Raw genomic sequence first — 16944 nt, forward strand, 5'->3', positions numbered from 1 at the left:
ACCTGCTCATGGGTCAGAGGCAGCACCAGCATCTGCTCCCCCAAGCAAGCACAGGGCTTGCCTCTGGGCTATGGCTGAACTGCGGCTGGCAGCACAGATGGAAAAGCATACAGATCATAAGGCTTGCTTTGCTTCACACTGTTTCTGACCCTCTTCCTCTCTCTGCAGCTGGGACATAGCCTGAGATCCAGTCTTACCTCCTGATCTCCTTTTGGGCCAATTGTTCTACATAGCACAAAACATACTGCTTCTCTACCCACCAAGAAGAAAAACCTTATCTGCTGGAAGCTGATGAGGAAGAGAAGCCTCCACAAACTGCTTTCGTTAACCACTAATTCCATGACAGCTGGCATTTGAAGTAGAGAAGGCCCCAGATAAAACATTCCCAGCGTGCCAAGTACAGATTAAAGCCTGTAAGGTGCAGATCTCCAAGTGGAGGAACACCTTTGACCCCCCCCTCTTTGCAAAGATGGCTTTGCCTCCCCAGACTGAACATTCAACCAGGTGATGTTTATTTGCATGAGCCCTTCACCTCATTTGAGCTGTCCCATTGCCTCAGAACTGGGTCACTGAAATCTAAAAGAGGACAAAAGCTGCAGTCTGGACAGAGATAGGCAAACCTGGGTAATTCCCTCAGGTTTTGTCAGTTTTATTTGTTAATAAGTCAGGCAGATACTGCCTGTACATCTTTGCAGAGGTGGGAGGAAGCAAATCATTCTGGCAATGCACTTAAACATCAGGACGTTCACGTTCCTTCAGTCAGGCTACGTCTCTTACATCAGAAGAAAAAAAAAACAACTGCAGATAAACAGCAAGATATTATATTGAATAAGAGCCAACAAAATTCAAGCCCAACTCCAGTATGGGTTTGGTAGCAGACATCTTTACTTAAAAATTCTATTTTATTCCAGCCACATTTAAAAATGTCATTAACAATGAATGATGAAGTAAATATACACACACTGCCTAACATCAGTAGGCTGAATTACTAGCTCCCTCGCCTCCCTGTTGAGTGCAGGCAGCCCACTCAGAGCAACGGGATATCTGAACAGGACATGGGAAGTACACGAGATTAGGTGGTGAGATATCCCTGTGTAAAGGCAGAATACATTTTCAGGGTTCACAGAGCTGAATATTTTAAATCTGAAACAGTAGTCTGCTCCCACCTGGATTGCCAGGATCATACTGTATTTATAGAATGAATAAAAATTCCTTGTCATCCTGAGTGAATACAAGGAGATAAGCAAAGAACATGAGCAATTAGATAACTTAACACTGTTCAGTTTACATCAGCACACAGGCGCTCTATGGACTCACCTGCAGGTACTCAGCAATGAATTAATACGTTCAGTACAGTCAAAGATTTTTGCTGTTCCTTTATGTTTTTTTCACACACATTTCAATATTTTCACTATGGTTATGAAGCAAAGTTGTTTTCCCAATTACTCTTCCTTTCTGGCAAACATCTGCTCTTCATGCTGTGCAGTGCCTGTCAATACACTGATCTTTCAGTATCTTGTTTCTTGCAAAAATTGATTGAATTTTACAAAGAAATAACACTCTTTCCCCAAGACATACCTCCAAAACCTCAACCATTATAAAAAAAAAAAATGCACCAAACTTGCATTGTACAGGAATATAGTGCTATCGGATTTTCTTCTAATTTAATTTAATTTTTAATCTGTAAATTCAATCGATGTCATTTGAAAAAAAGTAAAAAAACAAAACCAACACCCAACCAGAGACAGGTTGAAACAAAATACAAGAGTACAGGAACATTCTGTCTGACTCAATAATGGAAAATATGACAGCAAATAAAGAATAGATAGTCACTATTTTTCAGTCAGAATACTTCCTCTAGCAAGACTGTAAGCCAGTTATTTTCGCTGGCAATCATATGATTCTAAAGTGATTCAAGCTGAGAATTCCTGTCTGGATTTTGGAAAGAACAAGAGAACCTGATGCATCAGCCTTTTTCATTATGAACAGGCAAAAGGCCCCATGGGGTACTGACTCCTCATCCAGATCCACTCTAAGTCCTTCTGTGGGGTCCGCTGACAACCTAGGTCTGTCAGAGAAGTGATTTGTAATGTATTCAGCACTGTAGATCTGGTCCTGGTCTTGCCACCAGGCCAGGCCTGTCACTAAAGATACAAGACTGGATCTGGACACTTGTTGATATTGAATAATGAGCAAAATGCTCCACAATGAGTGATGACCACCCTCCTGAACGTGCTTGGTTAGCACCAACAGCAGTAATTTACTCAAGCTTTTCCAAACCCAAACTCTCAGGAACCTGAATTAGCATGCACATTTTTTCCTATCAATAGTAGAAAAAAAGTTGTAATGGAAACGATAGAAAGCAAGGTATAGTATTATGAACTGCAGAATAAAACAAGAATAAAATATAATACAAAGCTAGCATCTAATCTTTGTTGTTGGTTAGAACTTGCAAAGAGGACTAAAGAGTAAATAGAAATTGCTGGTCAGGATTTCAGAGATGCTGCTCATTGTGCCATTTCTGCTGGATCAGCCTGCCTTATTCAGAGCTTGGGAAACATTGTCAGTGTCAACATCCATAAAGAACAAATATTCTTACAGCAGTCTCTGGATCAAATCCTGAACTGCAGGCAGCTCCCACAGTGATGCCTGTACTTTCTGCCTTTATTACTGATACCACAGAATCATAAACAATTCTGCTATTTGCAGTTTATTAAAAATAATACAAAAATACTCTCTTGAACTAAACCAGGAAAGATTATACTAAAGCCATGAAAGAGCTATGGAGGTATTGAAGCATCAGGAGTTTTTCCACTGACTTTTCTCGGTTATCAAATCAGAATCCAATGCCTTCCCCTCCCCTGTTTTTTTTAATACTGTACCAAAATGAATGCTGCCATGCTGCAGCTGAGCCTCTGCTCATTTGACTGTTTGGGACAAATTCTTTCTTTTAAAATTTACTGAAATATGCAGTGCTACGCCAGCAGAGGACTCACCCTCCTGTATTCTCTCTTGCTGAGAAACTAATTTGCTTGTCCTTAAGCCCACGTTTCTAAATTTCCAGGAGCATTGTGGCTTTAAATAGAGACTGTCAGTTTGTGCCTTGCATCTCATATTACACACAGACAGCTTGAGACTCTAAACACAAGCTGGGCAGCACCATTAATAACTTAGAAAAGCATCAGTATGCTTTCGAAATGTTCTATATTTTCATTCCTGAAGGCGGGGGGATGGAAAAACATTCAAAGGAAACTTTTCTAAGCCAGGGTTTAGGCGGAAATGTTACTAACTTTGCTCGGTCCCATTCAGGAGCCAGAGTTTGCAGTTTGTTTCGGTTCTTCACAGACACGCGCGCACACACGAACACAAAGAATAAAAATGGAAAAGAGTTTTATAAAAACTTTTTTCTTCAGTATTAGTCTCAGGCATTTTTTTTTTCTTTTTTTTCTTTTTATATATGAATCGTTAGACAGTCTTTTCCTTAAGCAGCAGACTTATAAATCCACTGCTATCGTAAGGAGAGGGGGATAAGGGTACTCACGTGGTTGAGATGTCGCATTGTTTTGGTTACTCATAATTTATGCCTTTGAAAAATGCCTTATTTGTGTTGACAGTCTCTCTTCCCTGCTCAGAACCGACGGCGGGATTGAACAGAACAGCTGGAAGAGCCCGAGAAAATGCTCCTCTTGTTCGGGCTCTCCTTGCCTGGCTCCTGACCCCTTTACAACTGGAAAAGGAAACAGCACATGTGTCATTCTCTTTTAGCCTGTGTAGCTCACATGAGCGGGGAGGGGCACCCATTTGCAGATAGCAGTAACTGTATTCAAGTTTTGCAAGTCGGATGTATTCCACCCCTTTGCTTTTAATAGCCAGCAACCAGTAGAAAGAAAGTGCACTTTTCATTCTTAGCCAAATCTAGACGCACCTATTAGATTTCCTTCCCAAACCCCTGCCCACCACTGTTGATATTATTTAAGTGCAAAACTTGCTGCTGACTCCCTTCCCAAACTCCCTGTCATCAGTGGGTGAGACTGGAAGTAAAGCTTTCAATTTTCCTTGCCCAGCAGCATCCTTAACACTCCCAGTCTAACTAATTCTGTCCTTTTAATGGGTGAAAATTGAGAATGACATCTACTGACATTTACTGGGTTAGAGTAGTTATGTCAGCATATAGCACAACTCTACACTGTGCTGAGAACAAGGAGGAGCTGGTGGCTGTGTCACAGGCTGAAGCACAGGTGGCTCCAGTCCTGGCTCTGACACAGGTTTCCAGTGATACCTTGGGCAAAGCATTTAATCTCTGCCTCAGTTTACCATCTGTAGAATAAAGATGATACAACTGTTTTCCTTCCAGTCTTGGTTTCTGTATTTTAATCTGAGGGCAGGAATTGTTTATAAATAGGATATATTTATTGGTCTGCACAGGTTAATTTACTCATACTCTGCAGCAAGCTTTTCAACCTGGACTAAGCTACTAGCTCCCTCATTTATACTGCTAGCATTTAAAGCTATCCGTTTGGCTATCTGCATGATATACCGCAATCAGCAGCATGTAGTGGTTTTCACTGTGCATACACAGTCAGCCTGCAGTTCACATGGACTAGGAATTCTAGGTCATACCAAAATACAAGCAATTTATAATGCATATGTCTTAGACACTAAGAAGAGGGGACAAAGTTTCCATTTTCCTGGTCTCTGTGAGTCAGGATGAATTAACCACCTGCCCACGACAGCAAAAACACAGTAACCATCAGAATGGAAGTGGAAAAAAACAGAGTCATGAAATTCAGGCTGAGACTCATCCTGTTTTGCAAAACTGTCGCAGGATATTTCTGTAAAATCACCTCAGTGACCTCCTACAAGAAATGAATGCTGAAAACTTGGTTCACAATATTTATTTAACAGCTATAAGATGGATAGAAGAGTGACTTATTTACATGCTAATGACAAATAAGAGCTTGTTTGTGAGCAAGGATACAGTAAAGGACATCGATCAACATTTTGCACACTCTGTGGTAGAGAGCCCTGGAATATTTAGTGATAGACAGAGCAAAACCTGACATTGCTCATTGGCTTCAACTCTATAGCACAACACTGATTTACACCAGATAGCTTCTCTATGAAAACAGTGATGGGAATGTTATCTATTACTTCCTCTTCTTCTATATTTGAAGCACAGTGTGCACAGGTGAAAATGGAGCTTTCTGTCCTGGGCCAAAAGAATTATCATCAGGCAATGTTAATACATTTAAATCTTTCATCATCTTGATCTCTGAGAAATTTTAGAACTGTCAAGAGAAGACTTCTTGGCCTCCACAGATGAACTGAAGGATGAAGGTATTGATGCCTTCATTATGTTAGTGCCAGTGGACTAGACCCTTCCTGGGAATTTTCTGTATGCCAAATGTCATACAGGCACCCAAGTGGGCCGCACTAAACTGAGCCTGGTTAGCTCCTACTGCTTGACCCCTCTGCATCTGTGCAACATGTCCTGCATCTGTCTTCTTTGTTCCTATAAAGGCTACTGTCCTACCATCCAAATCACTGAGAGAGTTATACCCAACTTTACATGAGACGATTCTATCAGAAGCATTTTCCACAAGGGGAAATCCCCTTTAACACACCGATATCTTCATCTTCTTAGGACTTTCTTGGCTTATTGGGATTCCCAAGAAATCAGAGAGCAATTTCCCAATGCTGTTGCTTGCTCTCAAGTAGGCCATTAAGGAGATTCTCCCTGACCTTTCCCACTCATCGTTAATGGGAAATATGTGAGGTTGAAAGGGAAGTGAGCACAACAGCTCCACGCAGCCCAGCATGCTTCCGGAGGAGCTTGAGACCGGGGCACAAAACAAAGAGCACCCCAGTGCTCTCTGCCTGCCCTGACCCTCAGCAGACTGCCCCTGGGGGACCAGGAGGCATCAAAGGAACCCAGAGCAAAAGATGGGAGTGGAGTGGTGGTGTGGAAAATAAGTGATTAATCGTTAATGTCCTGCTTGTCTGACTCTCTCCTAAACCTTAAATACAGCAGCTGCTTCTAGCAAAAAAAAGCCCCTCCTCCAAAGGCAAAACAGTGAAGATAACACAAGGGTAGCTGAAAGCATTTTATATCTAATGGCTGTGGCACTCAGAAAGGATCCACCAGATCTGTGGAATAACAAAGGTATGCTGGGAAGTGTGTGGCTTTCATCAGCCAATTACCTGATCTTCTGGGGCCACCATACTTCCGTCAACCCACAGAAAAAGTATTGGATCCTGCCCTGGTGAATACTTTTGTATGTCCAGCCTTTGAAAGCTCAAGAGTGCTTTTCTAAGCAAGGAAATCAAATGTCCCTTTTTATCTCAGTGGTGTTTTTAGATGTGTCAGTCCTTTCGGGTCCAAGAGTGCTAGTTCAGAAGGGGGACCTCTTTTGCCTCTGATACTGCAACTTATCCTACTTCTAAGAAGAGCTATGTAATGAATTCATAGTCAGGTCCACACGGTTGTTCTCTTTGATATTATCTCACTCCAAGATAAATGATATTTCAGTCATTTAGTCTTGGCAAGCCAATGCCATGTGCTGCAGCTGTTGTTCTCAACAGGAAAGGGTGTGTGTGTGTGTGTGTGTGTGTGTGTGTTAAACTGCACTCAAAGCTAAATAAATAAATAAGCCAAAGGAAAAAGTATATCTTCAGTAAGCTATGCCTGACAACAATAGGACAACACACTAGAAACCCCTGTCTTCACTGGATTTCCATGACGAAACTTAATGCAAAATCTGTAATCTCAGCCTGTAAAAACTGTGGCAGGATTGAAAGAGGCTTAGTGGAAAACAGAGTAATATCTCTTGTTGTCCACCCTGCACAGCCTCTCAGCCTCAGAGAGGGTGTTTGGACCCACCACCTGGACATTTGAGGAGAGGATGTAGCACTGTCTGAAGCAACTCTTGCCTAGTTGCAAGTTCAGGATGGGCCTCATGCCCACACTGATGGACATATTTGTGTGAGCTAGTGGTGTATCCCACCAGGCCATGTGCCACCGTCACCTAGCCAGCTGGCATGAGAGGTGGTGTTGGCTCTCTTCTTTCCTCTGCTGGCTACATGCTTCGAGCTGTCTTAAACATGCCAGGTTGGTGAGCTATGTGTGGTTGGGATGGATCCCAAACTTTGAAGACTTTCTGCAGGTCAAGTAGAGGTATAACTATGGTGCATCAGAAGCTAGGCTGAATCTTGAAGGAGGGATACTTTATATGAGAGATTCTTCAGGAAAGCGGTTGGCTCTGGACACTCTGTGAAATACCATTTTCTACTGATTACCTTCCTCTCCAGCTCTGGAAGGAATAACAGTCTATTTATTTGTTACCTTGTGCAGCAGGATCTCCCACCCTCTTCCCCCCCCCCGCCCCGAATTTAGTCCCCTTGTTTCCTTCCTTTATTTTTGTGCTAAAATGGTGGAGATTAACTCAGGTCATGCAGAATGAAACCTTTGTGCCCATGCAAAAGGGACCAAAGTAGACTTATTACCCAGGATGGACTATGATGCCAGTACAAATCATATCTCTATTTTTACCACCCCTCTGACTTCTACTTGAACCTTTGAGATATATTTATATATATGAAACATAGCATACCCCCTGCTTTGCCTTATCTCACAACTATTTACAGTTAAAAGATGTTGTGTGCCTGTTTGTGTTTAAGGCATCCTCCCTTAGTCTGTTAGTTTATTTGGGGTAAGTTCTTTTCCATTTGTGTCTTTAAATGATCTGTGTTCTTAGGGGAACCTCCAGTATCACTACAGTGCAAATCCTTCCCAAAATATGCCATCACTCTGTGAAATGGAAATATAAGGAGACTACATTTTCTCTGCAGATCTGTGCTTGGCTTTCTATGAACTGTAGTTCATTTAATGACACCGTAAAGGAAATATGGTAAGTTCAAGAGCTCAGAAGTATTGCAGATTCTCTGTGACTATCTATAATGTTGTCATAGCCAAAGATCAGATAAAATGCCTTTAGAGCCACTGATTCCTGCTTCCTCTCCAGTCTAATACCAGACACCACTGAAAAGCACTGCTTATACTCTAGACCAGTCAACAGGATGTTGATATGCTGTTTGATAGTGCACATTTGAGACAGCGGTAACATAAGCTGGGTAGAAGTGGACAGGGTGAATCATACTATCCACTCTTGCTGAGGTCAAGAAATCTGAGAGTAGACTTTGGTACATGCATTTCTCATAACAAAAGAAATGAAAGATAAATAAAATAATCATGCTGAATTTTAAAACAACGGGGAAGACTTGCTCACATAGACCAGAATTAAACACTGGAAGTCATTGTTCCTGGGGCATCTGGTGCAGTTAGACCTTCAGTCTGACTGAAAACTGTCATTCTTGTTTACATAATGGAAGCTAAGGTACTTAGGAAGACCTTCAGCCTCTTTTCGACACTTTCTAGTCTGGATGGATCAGACATGGATGGGACACATCCAAAGCTGAGATCTTTCATATTACAGTGTGAATGCTTTAGTCAAAGCAGTAGCTGGGGTATGTCCAACAAAGGTGCTGAATAAGTGTGTGTGTGTCATCCCTGAGTCTTATTTCCCACTTTGCAGCAACACAGAGCCTAACAGACACAGTCATATTGACAGATGATATTCCCTGAAATATAATAACACTGAGGTATTTGCTTTCATTTTTAGCTGGCATGTACTATCCTCTCTGGAGAAAAAGGCATCAGAGGAAAGCCTATTTTATTCTAGAAGTGCAAAAGCAAAAACCTCTTGCTTCTCTTCAGTTCTGTACCTCTGGTCAATCCATAACTGTCGGTCTCTATGCAGGACTGCAGACTGAATTTACTCAAAGGTACTTATTCTACCAAATTAATGCTGTCCTGGTTAATTTTTACAAGGACACTTTATAAAAACTGTGCTATTTTCCTCATCATATTGTTGTCTTCACTTTGGTTATCAGACTGCTTTTCATAGCCTTGAGTCAATTATAAAATCAGAGATACTTCAGTGCAGACCTTAGTGTTTCAAGCCACTATCTGAGCAAAAACTGGCATGTGATAAAGGCACAGTTACATTTAATGAAACTCAGGCACTGTAAGGACACGTGTGATGACCCCGAGACCCTGTTGCTTAGCACTGCTGCTTATCACTGCTTTAAAAACAACTCCACAAAATTCCTAACACAAGAGAAGCTTGAACTTCATTTTTCATGCATGTGGTGATTTTAGTTGCTTTTATTTTAAAACTGCAATAGTTTCATCCTGCAACTTTTCTAGTCAATTATGAAGATGTTTGTGTTTACTGACTTAGTCGCTTCCTTTGTTCAGTGATTAATTAAATAACTAGAAGATGTAGTCAGCAATTCTAATGAGCTCCTTAGAACTGCAGCCAGAAAGAAGGGCTTACAAGCAGTTAGCACAGATCTGTGTCCTCCCAAGCTCCTCAGAGTGTGTTCTGATCCCTGGCTGTGATGTTTGCAAATAGGATCTTGGAGATCATTCCCAAGGTGGCAGTTGGTCACCATATCTTGCAAGCAGGACATCCCTTAGGACCACAGAGATGAAGACTGGGAGCTCCCAGAGCAATGAATACTTTAATGCTGGTAGTCTTTGTTTTGGGCTTGGTCCGTTTTTTTGTGTTTGGTGGAAGGTGGGTGTTGCGTTTTTTTTGTTTGGTTGTTTGTTTTTTTTTTCCAGGTTTGGCTGGTTGGTTTGTTTGTTTGTTTTGTGTTTGTGTTTTTTTCTCTTTTTTGGGGGGATTGTTTTGTTTAAAATCTTACCATAAACAATTCCTAAATCAACAGGCACAGGGTCCAGGGAGCCCTGACTAAAATCCTGGTGTAAACTTATAGCTACAGTAGAAATAATTTTTCCTTATCTGCTCACTGATGTGCTCTAAGGAAAAAACATGTTTTTTTGACCCCTGCCATATGAACACATGTAGTAACGTGGACCAATGTAGTAACGTGGCTGGATTTTACAACATCCTGCAGACAGTTCCTCCTATTGCTTTCAAAATACTACGCACGGAATTAAGCAAATGAGAAAGTGACTGTAAAACCAGAGATCCAGTCAGGACTCTTAAAGACAAAACCAAGCATCAGACATGGGATTCCCCACTGTCCTTTAGTGAGACACAAATGGGTGACTTATTTTTCCTTTTCATTTTAAAGAAAATTCACCCACCCCTGCTTAATGAGTACTTTGAATTCTCTCAAATAGTAAAATATTCATCTCACTGAAGTGGGTTTCCTAAGCCACTGATAATAAATTTGTTTTACAAGCTTTGTACAGGAAGTGGGAGAGAAAGAGTTCCCTAAGTGAAACTAAATGCACTGGTTGTTGCTATTCTTGAGGCCCACTCCCCACTGAGTCCAGCTAAACCAGGATATGGTCTTCAAACTAGCTTATCTGCTGTTCGTTTTATTTGTGCTCAGTAAGTTTTTATACAAAATGGATATAGCTGTCTGCTGTGATGGGAGTAAAAATTTAGAATGGTGTACTCTAATAATAGATTGCATGCTGATCATTTTTTTACTGCAGCAAAGGCAACTCAGCTGTATCTGATTGGCACTACTTCAAAATTTTTTGACACTCAGCAGGAGAAGAATACAGAGCTGCAAAAAAAACCCCAAAACAAAACAAAGCAAAACAACCCTCTGAAACTGCACATGCTGGAATGGCCACAAGCCCAAATGCAACAGCTTTCCAGACCCACTCACAACAAATCAGGCATTGGGACACACAATGAATGCTTTTGCTGACTAAATTATACAACAAGTTTTGTTTTGTTTTAATGCAGAGTCCAAATATTTCACTCTGGATACGATATCACAGGCTTTCTTGAATCTTATTTAAATTACACGTATGCATGTGATTGACAATTTCAGCTGCCAATTCTGCAGCACTCCCACAGATCTACTTTTTACTGTCCTTGTGTTCCTGTTCGATATGGCAGGCATTACATTGCAAGGACAAGGTGGAATGCTGAGAGTATGTAGTTTACTCTTTTCTTACAGCGAGCTGCAAGCAAACTCTACTGATACATGAATACTTCACTATGAAATATGCAATGCTTTATTTGGAAAGTTTTCTTCCTTATTAAATCAAAAAGCTGCCCAGGAAGTTATAAACCAGTATAATAAATATAACTACATGAAAAATATCTGAGTAATCTAAACATATTTTTTCTCTATCAGGTAGATTAATACGAATTTTAGCTTGCAAAGTCAGACTGAAAAGACATAACAGAGCTCAGGAACATAACTGGTTTAGACTAGGAAGATTTGGGAGAGACCTTAGTTCAGTAAACTCTAGGATCACTGGGTCTTGTCAGGTTTTTCACATACTGAAATAACAGCTGGAACAATTCTGTACAGCATCAGTGCTACACTGCTGATTTGTCTCTGGGAGCTCAAACCCATATTAGCAAAGCACTGAAGAATGCCCCTATGGCTACCTTGATTTAAGACAACACAAAACATGCTCTTAAAATTAAGCACATACTTAGGTCTCCTTCCAAGCTGAAAGCATGCTTAAAGATTTTCCTGATTACTGAAGTCTTCCTATAAATATTCATGTATGGACACTTCCTCTACCAAATTAAATTTCCTAATTAGACTCTACAGTGAAGCAATCTATTGAAGAAACTTTTTAAAGCTAAGGGGTGTCATTTTATGTAACTTCAGTGATTGATACATTAGTCACATAATCTATTCTAGTGTTCAGCCTTCCCTCCAGAGTCAAAGGAGGAGACAGAGGTTTCCAGAAGGTGATTCGTCCTGTGGCTAAAATTAGGTGCAATGAAGTACATCACCTCCAATAATTCCCTCCCCCCTAGCAAGGAAAAATCCAGAACCCTTCTTTGCTGAACTCCAGACAGAGACGATTATTAAAGCAAATGGAGGAATATTTAAATTTCTTACTTCTATTCTGGAACCATACTCGTCACAGGAGGCCATCCCATTTGTATTTACCAAATAGAAATGGATGAAGGATCTGCGTTTACCATATAAAAGCATCGGTATACTTTGGAATTGCAGAATCAAATCCTTGTTTAGAAAGTGTAACTGACTATAGGCACCATGTAGCATGAACAAACCTCCCTCTATTAATTAAGTCTATTGATGTTCCATCATTTGAAATTTCACCGGCCATAATTTTTCTTTTTCCTTTTTTAAATTAAAAGAATAATTCTCAGGTAGCATTTGAAATGTCTTGTTGTTGTGGTTGACCCTGGCAGGATGTCAGGTGCCCACCAAAGTGGCTCTATCATGTCCCTCCTCAGCTGGACAGGGGAGATTAAATGGAACAAAGGCTCCTAGGTCGAGATAAGGACAGGGAAAGATCATTCACCAATTACCATCAAGGGCAAAACAGACTCGATTTGGGGAAATTAATTTTGTTTATTGCCAATCTAATCAGAGTAGTATAAAGAAAAAATATAATCAAATTCTAAAACACCTTCCCCCCACACCTCCCTTCTTCCCGGGCTTAACTTTACTCCCGAATTCTCTACTTCCACCCCATCATCAGCACAGGAGCACGGAGAATGAGAATTGTGACCAGTTCATCATCTACCACTCCCTCCCCACAGGGCAGGACTCCTCACACTCTATAGATAGCCTAACCACCGCCATCAGCAGACCATCACCCCTGTCAGGGTGTTGCAACTATCACACCTCGTTTGTCTTTCACTACATAGCTTATGGTTTCAGGTCTCGGGTCTGCACTACGGGCTGTAGGGGCGCTGCTGCGGCGCCTAGAGCACCTCCTCTCTTCCTTCACTGGCCTAGTGATTGCAGAGTTGTTTTCATCACGTTATCACTCCGGCTTCTAACTGCAATTGCTGTTGTGCGTTTTCCTCCTTCTTAACTACGTTATCCCAGAGGCACTACCCCAGTTGTTGATGGGCTCGGCCATCTACTCTCAGTTTTAGAACATTCAGAAATTTGCTCATCAACACTGTATTAGTGCTGTGTTGCTAGATACTTAGAATAAAGTTTAGATACAGTCTTTGATGGCAAAATGGTTCTAATAAGAGTAGATTTTTTCACAGGGAGCAGTTATTTTGTACTAAAGATGTGTAATTGCAAACATTTAAGAAGTTATTTCTCTGTTTATCATATATTGGCTTGAAGCCCATCTTATTTTAAACTTGGAATTGGGAATATCCCCTAGAAAAATGAATTTCAATAGATGCCATTAAATCATACCATTTATTTATTTTTTTTTTCCCTGTAGTTACCTTCAAAGTTTTGGAATTTTGCTGTACATAGAAATGTAATTGATCTTTGGGCTATAATATCACAATTTTGATATTTGTACAGATATTGCTGTGTACTTTTTGTAGGTGCAGAAATAAAGGAGAGAAAGAGGAGCTTAAATATATCTAGGTGGTTTGAACCCAGTTCCATATAAATTATTTAGCTTAGAGTATCACATCTAAAATATGAAATTAAAAATAAAATGGTAGTGTTTTGCTGATATCTGATCTCACTGAAGAGACTACCCAGATATTGTCTATGTATAAATCCGTTGTGGTTCACAGTGGTTTAATGACGTTTTGTCCTCCTAAGGTATTGAAAATGTGCAATTCACTTGGAAAAAAAAATAGATCTGAAACACCTCTACCAAATAACACTGTTTTTTATCTCATCCTGCCATGTCCTTCTGCTGGTGACTTGTTAATCATCTCTTCTAACTTCTCATAAACCAGTGCTAAAACTGCCCTGCTGTCAGTCTAGCCCAGACATAGAGTATCTTAACAGCAACATCCAGTTAGCTGTACCTTGTAGCAAATTAGCTGTGGATATATGTATGAGCAATATAGCTCTGTTTTTATCATATCAGCTAAAATTTTTGTATTGCTCACTAAAGTCAGTATTGACTTAGTAGTCAGTGCAACAACAAACTGAATGGCCATGAACAACACCTAGGTATTAATTCCACACACACCAGAGGAAAAAAAAAACAAAGCAAACCCCCCAAAACAAACAAACAAAAACTGAAAACCAAACCAAACCAAACCAAAGACACAAACAATAGTGTCAAGAAACAAACAATAGCTTTTTAATAGTGTCAGGTCAGTGTCTTTCAGGTTTTGGAAGCTATGTGGAGAGATTCAGTAATTCTATTCATAGGTTTATCTTAATAGCAGAAGGAAGGCTGAATATTTCTAGCAATTCATACTGTGCTAGTGAGCTAATATTGCAAAATTGTTGTTTGCTGGCAGAAAGCTAAAAATTATTTGGATTCCTTAGAGGAACAGAAGATCATCTACAACATACTGACAGAAAAGGTTGGAAATGCTGAGGGCTTTGATCACTGGGGAAAAAAAAAAAAAAATAAAGCATCTTGCACTGCAAGTATTATCTAGAAAAAAACACACTTATAATGTTGAGATATGAAGGGCTTTTCTCCATTCAGCAGTCACATTAGTTTAACATAAATCAGGTAAAAATCTTGTGTCATTTACATTCTGAAAGTTAAAATATGTCAGACTAAAAATTGTATCAACATAATCCTCCTTGCAAAATATACACAAGCACAATATGTAGTCACTGCATGTCCACTTTACTCTTAACTGGTGTATCTGCCACAGATAGACATTGATAACTCTCAAATTCTTTTACCTCTTGACTCTGTTATCTTTCATGAAGGTCATAGCATAGCACTGTGTTTAGAGCTCTTTGTAGACAACTGAGATCACTGATTTCATGCTCCCAGGGTGAAAAGCCCCTAGGAGCACTGTGGGTTTTTGGGTAGGCACTCTGGCCACTAAATGATTTAGGTTCTTCCTTGCCTTTTCAGTATCAGGCATCTGTTTTGAATAGTCTATTTGTTGCTGTGAATGCAGAACATTTGCTATGCAGGTTTATCTGGGGTCATGTTTGGACTTCTGCTGTGCCTCACTGCTTCTGCAATGTGAGATCCATGTGGGAACCCACTGGGGTGAGAGGGTCTAAACACCCAGTGGAGAAATGGAGGTTACCTGTTGAAGCAGAGAAGAAGGAATATCTCTGTTAGGCATGCTAACTTGCCTTTGGTGTCACTTAATTTTCCTCCATTGACTATAAGGGGACTTTTGCCCCCTTCCATAGACTGTCTGAATCCCCTGGAAAGGCAATTTGCCTGCTTGAAACTAAATGTGTGTTTTCACTTCTGAAATAGCTCATCAGCTGCAGATCTTTGTAAAAAGTCTGAGATGAACAACCAGTGGCTGTCCTCACCTCTTCTGGAAACTGTGGTGGCTTGTCAATATTTTGGAAAACAAGAAGTATCATGGAGAAGCTTTTTCTTTTCCATTCTGAAAGCATGGAAGATAAGCATATTTGGCTTATGATTCATAAAAGGCCAAGGCCTTTCTTCAGAAATACATCTGATTAGCTTACCAGAAAGAAGATCAAGAGGTAGTATGATTACTGCTAGCAAGTATTCCCATGGAAAGAAAAAAACAGGTACCAGAAAGGGGTTTGAATCTAGTGGAGTGAAGTTTAAAGAGAGTTAATGATTATGCATTTTTTTTCTGTAATAAAGCAAATGAGAAAAAAATACACAATTTTTAACAGTAGAGATTTGGAACAAAGTACTGAGAAAAAGTATGATTTTTTTTTTTTTTTTATTTCTTGAAATCATACAGGTACCTTCTTGGGAGATTTATGAGTCAAACAGAAGTTATTAGTTCAATATCATTCTATGGCCTGAGTGGCCTTGAAGATATTAATCTGTGGATCAGCCAATGAAAATCTATGGCCTGTAAAGGGCAGAGTATCCGACAACATGATGGTGATGTTTCTTCTGTCCCTACAGGCCAGAGGCTGATGAAACCATTTGTAACAGCTCACTCCAGAGTTCGCTGTTTTAGCACCGCCTACGAAATTCACTGTAAACCACATCCTTGGTTCTGCCCTTATGAGTATATAAGTAGACTTAAGACCTACAAATTAAGTCATGAGAACAGTGTGGGGAGTGTCACCAAGCAAGCTATCTGTGACATTTTAAAGCTGACTAGAGTGATATGCAAGCATATACATGAAGCATATGGAGAAGCAGGAGGCAGATGTCAGACAGCAGCTGGCATATCAGGTCTGGGACACGTTCTACCAGGAGAAGAAAACAGACTGTAATTCCAGGCAGAGTCTTAATGCCTATGGAGATTTTTTTTTTTTTTCTTGTATTTGTACAATCGCAATAATTTATTTCCAAGGTTACTTCTTTTACCGATTTGCCAAGGCGAGCAGCTCGAGAGAGGAGCCTTCAACCCCGGAGAGAGGGGAAACCCCTCGCCCAGGAGCCTCAGATCTGAGCTGAGAAAGCAGCGAGAGGAACCTCGAGTCCTCGCCAAGCCTTGCCCAGGAGCCGGCAGCTCCGCTGAGGCGAGCAGGGGCTCACAGGGGGCGGTGCCAGGAGGGACGGCCCCGCCCTGAGCGGGGAAAATCGAGGGAGCGAGCGCTCGCCTCCGCGGCAGGCCCCGGTCTGTGAGCTCTGCTCTGGCTGCCGCGGCGGTGACAGCGTCGGCAGAGCCGATGAGAGGGGAGGCTGCAGGTCAGAGCTCGGGGTGCAGAGAGTGCCTGCACTGGGCTGGTGAGGCGAGGGTGCGCCATGGGCAGGGCTGCGCTCGGTGCGCCCTGGTGGAGGTCCCGCTGCAGCAGGGGCTGAGCTGAGGGACGCTGTCAGTAGCTGGAAGATGTCAGGGAGCTGGCAGGGAGCCGGACTGCTTGCTCCAGGCCAAAACCGTGCAGGGGGCACAAGCGTCCACCATAGCGCACGCAGAAAAGGAAGAGGACAGTAACCTAGGGAGCTGGGAGCTAGTAATGTAAACCAAACCAAAACCAAACCAAACAAACAAACAAAAAAAAAACAAAACAAAAAACAAAACAACAAAAAACCGCACACACACATACACAAAAAAAAAAAAAAAAAAAAATAGGAGGAGGACAATTAAGAGCAAGTGG

At 41.1% G+C, this 16944-nt stretch overlaps 1 protein-coding gene across 1 annotated transcript in view; it reads right to left on the reverse strand.

The window, feature by feature from the left end:
- GYPC (glycophorin C (Gerbich blood group)) overlaps positions 1-3756 on the reverse strand; it is a 29324-nt gene extending 25568 nt beyond the window's left edge. The window contains exon 1 of the mRNA XM_061462357.1: positions 3542-3756. Coding sequence (XP_061318341.1) covers positions 3542-3575 — 34 coding nt within the window. The 5' untranslated portion in view covers positions 3576-3756. The remainder of the gene's footprint in view (positions 1-3541) is intronic.
- Positions 3757-16944: the final 13188 nt, after the last annotated feature.

This window comes from Pezoporus flaviventris, unplaced genomic scaffold (genome assembly GCF_033815535.1).
Source record: "Pezoporus flaviventris isolate CSIRO_AGI_PZ_B2104156 unplaced genomic scaffold, CSIRO_AGI_Pfla_v1 ptg000001l, whole genome shotgun sequence".
Taxonomy (NCBI): Eukaryota; Metazoa; Chordata; class Aves; order Psittaciformes; family Psittacidae; genus Pezoporus; species Pezoporus flaviventris.